The sequence below is a fragment of the Sipha flava genome, unplaced genomic scaffold (assembly GCF_003268045.1).
Source record: "Sipha flava isolate LNK unplaced genomic scaffold, YSA_version1 107_pilon_pilon, whole genome shotgun sequence".
In the NCBI taxonomy this organism is placed as follows: domain Eukaryota; kingdom Metazoa; phylum Arthropoda; class Insecta; order Hemiptera; family Aphididae; genus Sipha; species Sipha flava.
In genome coordinates, this window is record NW_020271724.1 from 545,894 (window position 1) to 558,369 (window position 12,476).

Genomic DNA, 12,476 nt, shown 5'->3' on the forward strand with positions numbered 1-12,476 from the left:
TTTAATACCAGATAATAATTATTACATCGATAGAGCATAGATTATAAACATTCTAATTTTATGATGATATTTGAAAATTTAGCACGGACCAGATAAAAAAGGATCATGGACCTCGTGGTTGCCCATCACTGATGTATAGCATAATCACCATTGCCACTTCAGAGTGTTTCACAGATACCAAGTAAATCTGTACGTTTAATTTTTTCTTTGATTTCCTATACTCTACCCAATTACAATGCATTTCCAATGTTCCAAGTTGCAATACGTAACGATGAGCAAGGATTGCGCTGAATGACGACCACAGAGGTTAAATAGGTTTCTTTCTGTTTATTTATCATACCAAAATTAAAAAAAAAAATGTTTTATACTTGACATTTATTTTGATTGGTTAAAGTGTTTTGATAGTTTGATGATTTTGGATATACTTATATAAATACATTTACATTTTTTTAAACGTGTTACTCATAATTAATAGGCAATGATTGTACTTTTTGTAAAATGTGCATTTAATAATCAATATATTAATAGAAGTTCAACGCCAAGTGCGGAAAATGAGATTCATGGAAATTTAAAAAATGATTTCCAGTAAGAAATGTCATTATTTTAATATAATTGACTCCTCTCGAAATATTAAATATATATTGTGATTTCAATTGTTTACATATATTTCATAATACGAGTATATGAGAATGGAAATGTATCATATAGAAAACTATCAACCAATCTTTATTTAATTTTAAAGTTATTACAAATCAATAAGTATAAAAAAGTGTACTTTTTTTTTTTTTAATTTACAACAAAGAATAAAATATTAAAATGTTAAATGGTTTCAAATATAAAGGATATCAACTAATAAAATAATGCGAATTATACAAAAGTATAATATTTTTTAGTAAAATTGTAGTCTTGTAAATCTATGTAAGCTATACAGTTTCCACAAAGAATTATAAATACTTAATATATATAAATATATAAATGCTGTATAGAAAATGTAAAAGTATGACTTTACTAGTTATTTATGTAGTTGGTTCATTCATATTAGACAAACATTAAAAATAAAAATACAATCCCGAAAAACAACTGTGAAACCTAAAAAATGTAATTAATTGTTGTTACAACTATGACTTTATAATGAAACCAAATATTAGTACAGATATTTAAAAATATCAAAATACAGCAATAACAACATACACCATCCTTATATTAATGAGTCTTATTTTTTTGATTTTATAGAATTTTTTTCCTTTTTGATTATTATAGTGAATCAAACAAAGAAATATTTATATTAAATCTGAAAAAAATTGTGAACTGGTATTTTCTCTTTATATTGCTATATAAACTTTAACCTTTTAAATAATAAGTATAATAATAATATTATATATTATTATTAATATTTTTTCTTTGACTACAATGAAAAAAATGGAGATATTAAACATGCAATAAATATTATATTAAATGTATATGGCTATTCCGATTAAAAATATATTAAACGAAAGAACTGAAGTAGTAGATAAATAGTTTATATCCCGCTGAAATGCATTGCATCAATCTTCTACAGTTAAATCATTATAAAAAATATTCAACATTTATAAAATGTTATTTCCATAGCAATTTATTAATATCTATTAATCAACATTAAAAATATTAAATAAATATATAGAATTTAAATCAATAGTCAATTTTATTTAACAAGGTAATAACGGCAAAGTAATATAAGGGCATAGATATTATATTTTTTGTTCCTTCGACGTATTATAATTTGATACTAACAAAAAAAAGAACCAAGTCATGACCTATCCAAATCTCTCAGTTTTTTTTTTTTTGGACACTGAACCCTCTTTATCGAAGATAACATGTAACGTATAGTTTTATATCGCGTCACCATTAATCAAAATGTTACATTATCTAAATAAACGTTAAAATGTCTGAAAAAAAAAATTAAAATAATAAGGCATTGTTATAAAAATATAATCTAATTATAAAGACAACACGCGTTTGTTCTTTCAATGATCCATAGTCATTGCAAATGACATGATCTAATCCTTCTGCGGACAACTACAGGAAAATTTAAAATTAAAATAAACCAATGACAAAATAGTTCACATCATTGTACCCTGTACAAGCAATTTTTAAAAATGTAAAACAACATGACTGAGTGCCTAACTCAGTAATAGCATGATAAATAACGTACATTATGGGGGGAATATTACAATTTTTTTTTTTTAATTATTATTCATCATACATTTATTCATTTAATAAGCATAAATTATGTGTGTTTGTTTTTATCAAATAAATTAATTTTACGGTTCATATATTAATCATTGTATTAACATGTCTATTTTTAATCACAGCTATTTATATTATAATAAATAAATATTAAACTACGTTTTAATAATAAAAACAATATTGAGTTATAAGAATCTATAAGAAAATATGAATATCTTAAGCTTTGCAGTTAACAACAATACTTTTATCGAAACTGCGTTTGTTAAAATTACAATTGAGTTATTACTTATTAGGAATATTGGAAGAATATTAGAAATGCATTTTGTTATTTAAAAATAAGATATTTTATCTGTATGTATAAAATAATTTGACCTAAATGTTTTATCATTGCCTAGTCGAAACTGCTGAAAGTATGAGTATAAAATTCGGACAGTAGTTTTTTTTTATGTTCTGTAGATACCCACTAAGAAAGGATTTTTCAAAATTCTACCTCTAAAAGGGTTAAAAGGTTTTAAAGGTGTAAAATGAAAAAAATCACCTTGCCAGAACCACTGAAGCTATGTGTTTGAAATTTAGTCAGTATGTTCATTTTATGATGCAAATACCCCTAAGAAAGGATATTTCAAAATTCAACCCCTACAGGGGTTAAAAAAGGTCAAAATAGAAAAATTGTATAGACAATTTTTTCTTATATAAAATAACTTATCCTAAGTGATTCATCATTATCTAACCGGAATCACTGACCAAAGTGCATATAAAAATATAATTTTCTATTAATTTTTTCCATTTTTACCCCTTTTAAACTATGCATTTGCTATGATTATTTAAGTAGTTATTTTTAAAACTGTAACATATAAATATTATAGATATGTTGTTTATTATGCCTGTTTTTGAAAAGTTAGAAAACTTTGAAAGTTAATATAATAATAAATTAATTGAGACCACTGATAGTTTATATGTCTGGAATATATATTAATGACTATATTCAACACTTTATCGATAGCTTATTATATTGTATTTCGATTTAAAAATAATCATGGTGACATGTTTCATTTGTGATTCTGTTTTCAGTGTTTTTAACTATTTTTATTAGACACCTTAAGGTGATCTTATAAATAATAATAACAATTTTAGTCATAATAAATATAATGCTAATAATAGTAATAATAATAATAATAATAATACGTAAAACATTTTTTTCAAATAAAAATCTTAAGAGTAATTTATAATTTTGTAGGCATATTTTATTTCAACATTTCTCCGATTACAATTGCATCTTACAGTTTGTCTTCGAAATATTAAAATATAATAATTTTTTGCTTATTCCTGGTTATTAAAATATACGGGCAATCTAGGGTCAACACATTTAAAAGCAACCTGGAATATAAAACTGATAAAGTAAAAATTGTACGTAGGTAACATAAAATTGCACACGGGTGAAGCTGAGTTATTCAGCTAGTAGTATATAAATAAATTGCTTATATATAGTAATAAATAAATACTCACTCAGCCTTGAGTATTATTATTTATACATTTATTACGTTTATAAGTCCCATTATTCGTCTACAGTTTGATTTTAGAAACTGGTTATAATATTGTATTTTAATACATTGTTTAAAAATAAAAAATAAAAAATAAACTTAAAATTTTTCTAGCCCTTTTTATCGATAAAAATTTAAAAATATCACAGATATTTATAATAATAATGTAACATTTGTGTGTATTTGTTTTTTAATATATTCATTATTATCATGAACTTGTTTTTAGAATCGGTTCCGTTAAAACCAAATATTTAGCTAAGTATAAAATAAGTACTTAATCCCTTTTATAACTATGAATGTTTCAGTCTGAGTTTTGTTTTCTCTCTTATCTTATATTTTTTGTAAGTCATAATGATGGTTAATCACTTTTGTTTGTTTTAATTTTACCCATCAAATTTTCACTCAGGAGAAATACTAGAAATAATGAAAGTACTTCTGATGATCGTAATCAAAATGTAAAATTTAGCCAAGTACGGTTATGTGTATGTTCAAACCTACTCATTGTCATTTATAGTTAACATTTTTACTATAAACGAAGAAGAAACGTTGACTATCGATACCGTTTTGGATTTTGAACCGGTAAGAAATGAAATAGCTTTATTTCACTATTTGTATTATTTGATCATTGATTAGTATCGAGAGATTTATAGTTTTTAGCTACGTAGCATTAAAAAAGTTTGAAGTACATGAAAACAGTTTTAATCTTTATTAAAGAGTCTAAAGTATTCACATATTTTTTACAGTTCAACATTTGATATTAGACAAATTACATAAATTATGTATGATCTATATAAATTGAATTTGGATCTGATTGCTTTTCGTGAACCAAATAATTTTTCATCCCGTACCAGTATATCGATCAATGATATTTTTATACAATTATTTTTTACACCTAATTGAACAAACCGAAATGAAAGCTTATCTTATCTTTTTGATTCGTGGGCGATTTTTTTTACTTTTATCCACCGCAGAATCAACGTTTATTTACTCGGATTACTCTATCGTGTAACAGTATATCCATCGTTGAGTAGACAAATGTTGATCGGTGATTTATTCATTTACCGCACTGAAATATCATTAACAAATTTTTTTTTTTTGTCAATCGCGGTGACATGTCGGAGTTTCCTAACAATGGTTGGGTATTTCATTCAATGGGCCACCTTTGATTGATAGACAACGAGAAACATTAGTGATATTACGCACTGGTTCGATCGGAGACAGTCGGTAATTTTATCATGCACTTGTACAGCAAAAAAGTATGCATTCGCAATACTTACATTATATTATATTACTATGTACACAATATCGCCATTTGATTGGTGTGCACAGACAATTGAAATTCTCTCGACAGAACGTTTCGAGTGAATCGTTACTATAATATGTCAAATTACTGAAAAACCACGTTCGACAGCCGTAATTCCATGACCCTTTCATAGACACACACACACACACACACACACACACACACATACACAGACATGCATTCGACACGCATTTGTTATACACGTATGGTAGCGTTTCGGTATTTCGATTTTTCATCTTTGACCATAAGATAATGGTGTTGTTTTCATGACAGGCTATCAAGATAATCTTAGTTGGAGGAGAGATATTGTATAGCTTCGGATTTAAATTTAACCAGCAGAAAATAAATTTTGGTGGTTTTGGCTCGGAAATAGGTCCATTCCATAAAATACCAAGAAAAATGCGTATACTCGAAGGACCGGTTATACCAATTGGATTTTCAGAATAAATCGATATCGTGTCATAATCGTCAGTGACGATATTTTTTTATAATTGTAGTTGATATATTTAACTTTCGATATTAACTAACGAATATTGCACTTATAGATAATTTATGTTAGATTATTCTCGGTAGGTATTCAAGTTGGATGATTGGGTTGGTTAAATTTCGGAGAAAATAATCACGTTTATTTAAATCTTTGTTTTTCGGTTATTTCAGCATGTTTGCTATAATAGTGGTATTGGGAAAAAGGCTGTGCTCAAACATACGTAAATAGTCCTAGGGATACGACGATGGGTCGATCACGTCCTTTTGCTGAGGGTAGGGATTGATCCCCACGGTCATTTTTGTACGAGCCCCGATTTTTCGGGATAATCGGAAAAAGTTCCCTCGGGACACATGGGGCAAAACGGTTCGTCATATGACTTATGCGTAGTATATGTGCACTAGGATTTGGAAGCAGTATCATATTAGAGAGTGATGGGAGTGATGTGAGCGTTGGTCAGGTGAGCAGGTAGATTCGCTCCTACCTGTACGTGATGAACGCGAATATGAGTCCGACCAAGGACACGCTGCTTCCAAGGACGACGATCAAGGAGAGCACACTCTCCTGGCTGGCCACCGTCCATCCATTGCCCGTCAGGTTACCCATGATAGGCACCCTCCTTGGGTATATGCTCTCCATTCTTATGCGACCACGATGGCAACCGCGGTGTATAATATGATTTATTCACGCCCCGAAGTTGACGACGATCATGTGCGTGCGTGTGCGTGTTTGTGTATGGTATATATACCTGTTACCGGGTAACGTGTGTGCGTGCCATCCACGACCGGTAGTCGTGGCCGCGTTGTGCGACTGAAGCCATTACTGGATTCCCGCCGTGGCCCGCGACCCACGTCCGCCGCCGTTTCGATGCGCTCTCTGTGCGCCTGTACGCTCGAAAGTGAAACGCCACTGCACGCGAACACCACCACCACCGATATGAAATGTTTTATTTTGATTGCTTCTCGTGAGGTAAATATGTGTGTACACGAAGGCGCACATTTCTTAAAATATACAAATGTACCCGCCGGCATGTATTTAAGTGGGATGTACATAATGTGTGTACTACGTAGACACACGGTGTTTTCGACAAAAACGATATTTCGCAGAAACATTCCATTATGTATTATATAAAAGATATTGTATTGCATCGATTGGTAAATGTCGTGTGCACTGAAAACGATGATCGGTATTGAAAATCTCTCCTGATATATAATAATATCTTACCGATAACATCACCACGTGTCCACGAACAAAACGATTGTATGTCGCGTGCTTTGGGACTGACGGGACTGTTTTTATTTTCTATTTTACGTACCACCCAAGAAATATTGTTATCGTGTTTGTTATAGTGTCAAATGGTCGCATGTACCACAAAGCAGGGAACATACAAGTGTTGCGGTCCTCTCTTGAATTTCACAAAAAAAAAAAAATCTTTTTGTACAGTACAAAAGATAAATTAAATTTTCTAGCAATAACAATATTTCGGTCAGAGGATCGATACAGCATTCACCTGCAGTTATTTTACAATACCAGTCTTGTGTTACGGTAAATGTGAAAACGAATAAAATACCACCTTGTATTATAGCACATATTGCATTGTTGCGATATTAAATTATATCACATTTATACTGTAGCACATATGATTTGTGCGTGTATTACGTTCAATAGTTTAATAAATATACGCATCAATAATGTTATTATTCCAATATGACAATTAAATAGAATTTCGAATTAAATTTATACGACCCAAAATAACCTAATTTCCCATCTGCGGACACTGTCAACTTAATATACCTACATCGAAGCACGGGCGGTGACAGCAAAACGACTCTAAATCTAACTATTTGGTTTGTAAATGTAATTCGGATTTGGTTTTTATTTTTGTCCTTCACATACGGAATATATTTAAGAAAAATATGTCTTTTTAGAACAGTGCTCCGAACAAAATATTTTTGGTTTTATATATTTTCCATTTTACAACGATATGATCCTAATTCACGTATTATATACTCCATGCTGTAAAAAGACTAAAAACAAAAACTATTTGAAAATAAAAATAAAATTATTGCTGTTATAAGTAAGAGTATAATCAACTATTGACATTTCACATGTTTTTTCGTCCAATTATCAATAATTAAAATATTACTGTCGATTGTCAACACTTTTCATATTTCATATAACCTATAATATTATACGTTTGTATCTCAAACTTTTATACTCATAAACGTATAATTATCATTTCTCATAAAAAACATCACCGTTGACGAACGTGTTTTTTTCATAATCTATCGAAAAATATAATTTGGAATGTATTTTTAATAAATATATGACATTTTACTCACATTAAATGTTGAGGTTTTATTTATTTTTATGTTTTAAACATGCATGCATAAAAAAATGTAGAGTTTCTGTATTATATCTTATTGATTTTTTCAACATAATCATAATATAATTGTTTTTTTTTTTCTGCATTTTTTATCACTTTTTGTTTGTATACTATACAATATATATATATAAAAAGTGATAAAACTGCATTTATAAGTGTTATAAATAATTGTATGCTCGGACCTATTAATTTAAAATACATATTGTGTTTACCATAAGAAAGAAATGATATATTATTATGTTGTTTAATTTAATATGCGTGCTCACCAAGTTGAAAGTACCTGGTATATGTCGTTCAACTATATATTATAATAAGGGTCAAATAATGTTTTAAAATATTTTACCAACAGTAGCATAGAGATATTTTTAAAAGCATTTCATTCATATACGAGTATATGCAATATTTTCATAACATGTGTGTTTATGTATAGTAAAAAGCTATATATGTATGAATGAATCTGTCTCTAAATTAAGAGCCAAGTTCCGTTGCTGGTTTGTTGTTTCACGTCAACGTTCGAATAACAATTTCCGGGAGTGACATCAACGTTATTCTATTAACCATATTTAACGGTAAGAGGTAAAATAGAAAAGTTTTTATCAAACGAAACATAATTATAGGCAAATATATATATAGTAGTATGCTACGACGTTTAGTCTAGCTCAGTGCTTCTCAACCTGGGAACTGCGCCCCCCTGGGGGCCATGATTATATAACTGGAGAACCGTGAAATATTAATTGCATTTGAAATTCTTGAAACCGAATTTAATGAAAAAGAACCCACTACATTTTGGTTTAGATGACAGCAAGAGTATCCTGTAATCTCGAAAGCGGCTTTACTTATATTAATACCTTTCGCATCACCATATCTTTGTGGAACTGTATTTTCACAACTTAAAATTATATTAAACAAACATAGAACATACATTTCACAACAGTCCTTAAAAGCAAACTTGGGTATTTCAGTTTCAAATATCACACCTGACATAAATATGTTATGTGAAAATATGCTTTATTATTATTATTATTAACCTAGCCTTTGTTTGAAATCAAATCAACATTATTACTGAATATTCTTGTATTGCTTTATAGTTATTACCAATTATTTTTTGTTTATATTTGTTTTAAGTTGTATACAATTATAGGATTATATTTCAAAACATATTAAAAAACATTTATTTTCTTTATATTTTAATAATTTATTTGTATGAAATAGTGAGTGTAAATTTAGTATATCATTAACAGTAAATAATTAATGATTTTGATTGATGGGGGCCTTGACAGTTTTACATTAAATTTAAAGGGCCCTACAACAAAAAAGGTTTAGAAGCACTGGTCTAACTAATGTACTAACATTAGATTTAGAATCGATGAAAATATATTTATTGACTTATCGATTAATATAAACATTTGTTTTTAATATCATATAATATTTACTACGATAATCTACATTTTTAATTTATTTTTCTATCCCTTTACTACTATGTATTGTACTCGAATAACAGAGCTCGAATCAAGGTTTAATTTCACTAAAAACTATGAAAAAGAGACTTATAACATTATTATTTTTTTTATAGAGTTTTAGATTTCTTTAAGTTATTGATAAAGTGTTCAATAATTTACTTATTATTAAACTTTTCAACTTTATACGATGGTAATACAATAAATAACAATAAACAACAATAATAAAACAAATTATTCTTATACATTGTTTATAACAAATGATAAATATTCAAAAGGATGCGTGTATTTGATTGAACATAAAATAATCGAAAATAATAATGGTTCAAAAAATTTGTAACAGAGAATTTCCGTAAGAAACGGTCCTTCTCTGAGCTACCACGTGAAAATAAAAAGAAACGAAATAGCAATATAAAATAGCATCCAAGATATTACAAACTAAATATGGGTGGTAATATATTACTCTACCACGAAGACAAATAATGTCAGTGTAAAATGATACCTTTCAATAAGAAAACACGGTTAAAATATGCTATTTTATATTGCTAAAAAACATACACGCTAATTCCAATAAATGTACGAGACAGGAATAGGGTTAAATAAGAGAGTCTATCACATAACCGTTACCTTCTATCAATATTCTTGAACCTATTCTTCGACCGAAAACATCTATTCAGTCAAAATAATAAAAGAACGAAGATTTGTTTGACAACTGCGGCGATGACTTCTTACGACTACAGTGGAAATCTACAGTAATTCAGATATCCGGCAAGGATATAAACGAAAATGACCCTTATCAGGGCCACCAGTTTCCCATCCACCTCGGATTGTTTAATTGACGAGTATCCACTCCGTCAGTATATTGACGGAAACTTATATATGTTATCCCGAATATTGCCATGACCACTTTGCATAATTTTGTAAATGTATTTTATGAGATAACGAACCTTATTGTGTAATTAACAATCTTAGGGTCCCGATTCTGACGCTTATTTAAGCTTGTTCATTAGGACCAAGACGATCTCTCCCCCATATAATATAAATGTATGTACATTTTTCAAATATAGTTGACGTAATATCGAAAACCTTTTCGATTTTTCGACAACGGCGTGGTTGGCACGATTCACACCGTTTCAAATTAATTTAAAACCTCAAAAAAGTTTTGTTAAACTAAAAGTTATTGACAACCTAGTTTTCAGACAAAGAGCTATTTAATCATTGAAGTTTAAGGCAAGAGACTACAATAAGTAATCTAAAAGTAATTTACTCTATAGTTTCTTGTTAACGAAAATCAAAGATAACATTTACTGTAAATATTTCGCAAGATTTCTTTGACGTCATCTATATACTTTGTATGTATATATTATAATAAATTATTATTTTTAAAATTACAAACATATCGGAAACTTTTAAAATTTCCCCTTCTCATATTTTTTTTATAACTATTTGAATATAGAGAGTGCCTTAAAATATTATAACTTTTGATTAATTTTTTGAATAACAATTAAAAACTATTACAAATACAAAAATTTAAAAAAAATTATAGTCTTAGATAGTTATTGAATCTAAACATATTTCAGAAGAAATATTAGATATAATACTCGTATATACAGATTGATCTTTACATACTTTGATAATGAAATTTACAGTTTAAAACAAATTTTGATAAGTTTTTAATTCAAAAAGAACTTTTGGAGTTTGTGGTTTTTCTACTTATATTTTCTTAAATAAAATATTGAAAACTACCAGAATATTAAAACAAGATTCATCGTAGTAACATATTATAAGTTATTACAGTAATCAAAAAGCCTTTTTAGTTTCTGTTTTCTGAATATTTTTAATTTTAACTATGATAAAATTAGTTTTTAATGTTTTATGAAAAATATGTATACGTTTTTACATAGTTCTTTCAAAAACATCAGATATTATAATGATCGAACAAAATGTATTTCATCACGTTTTAATGATTTTTGAAATATTTTCACTACGTTCTTCAATATAATTATTATGAATTGCCAAGCACTATATGTGTTTTAGGTTTGATAACTCCACTCAGCAAGTTTTCCAAGACAATAATTTTGCATCCATATAATTACAATTAAATATTCTCTTGTTAACAAAGTCTCATCACATTCAATCTATGCCACGTCACTAGGTACTTTAAAATTATCAATTAATTATAGTGTCCTATTTATTTTTTATATATATATTTTAATATGTCTAATTACTTCAAGAGCTCAGACTCGTTTTCAATGGGTTACTTTTTCCATTTTTTTTTTTTTTTTTTTTTTTTAATAATTAATACCATCTTATTATTCTATTATTTTACTAAATTAGGAAATATTAATTGGTTATGAAATAAAAATTACTTTTAATAGAAAAAAAAAATAATAATTTTTTATTTATTATAAATTATATTTTCAGCATAAGTATTGTAAAGAATTTTGAAGATGTGCTTTAATTTATAACTATACAGTATACAAAGTATAATTGATTATTATGTCTCAAAATAGCATTTATAAATGCTGTAAATACGACAATGCTTAAGCGGAATACAATGAGTTAATAATACGTTTACCAATACGTATGAGAATATTAAGGGCTTGCTTAAACACTAAATTATGTATACTCATTACTCTTAATATCCCAAGAGTTCCGTTTAGAATTGTTTCCAAAACTTCTCATTGCATTCTGTGTAATCATATACAAACAAAGAATATAAATAAATTATAAAACTGTTAATTTCCAATAGTATTTTTTCAACACATGTTGGATGCAGCTTGGTAAAACGAATGAGTGAATTCTATTTTATTATGGACAGTTCAAACGCTCCCGGCATTTTAATTCAAATTTTAACTTTTTGCAATTTAGCTAAAGGTACCTACGCGAATTTTTCATAGTATTGTTAATATTAATGTATTAAATTTACAAAATTATTTGAAAATAAGCATTCGATTAATACCGAATGCATCAATTATTGTGACGCATACCGAGTCAACGACTTGGTTGTTACACACCAAATATATATATGTAGTGTGTATATAATGTTTTTGTAGCTTATTCATTAGTATTTGGGGAT

General features: G+C 28.0%; 1 protein-coding gene across 1 annotated transcript in view; it reads right to left on the reverse strand.

Moving 5' to 3' along the window:
- LOC112686015 (adhesion G protein-coupled receptor E2-like) overlaps positions 1-6,414 on the reverse strand; it is a 170,363-nt gene extending 163,949 nt beyond the window's left edge. Inside the window, exon 1 of the mRNA XM_025558117.1 lies at positions 6,039-6,414. Coding sequence (XP_025413902.1) covers positions 6,039-6,193 — 155 coding nt within the window. The 5' untranslated portion in view covers positions 6,194-6,414. The remainder of the gene's footprint in view (positions 1-6,038) is intronic.
- Positions 6,415-12,476: the final 6,062 nt, after the last annotated feature.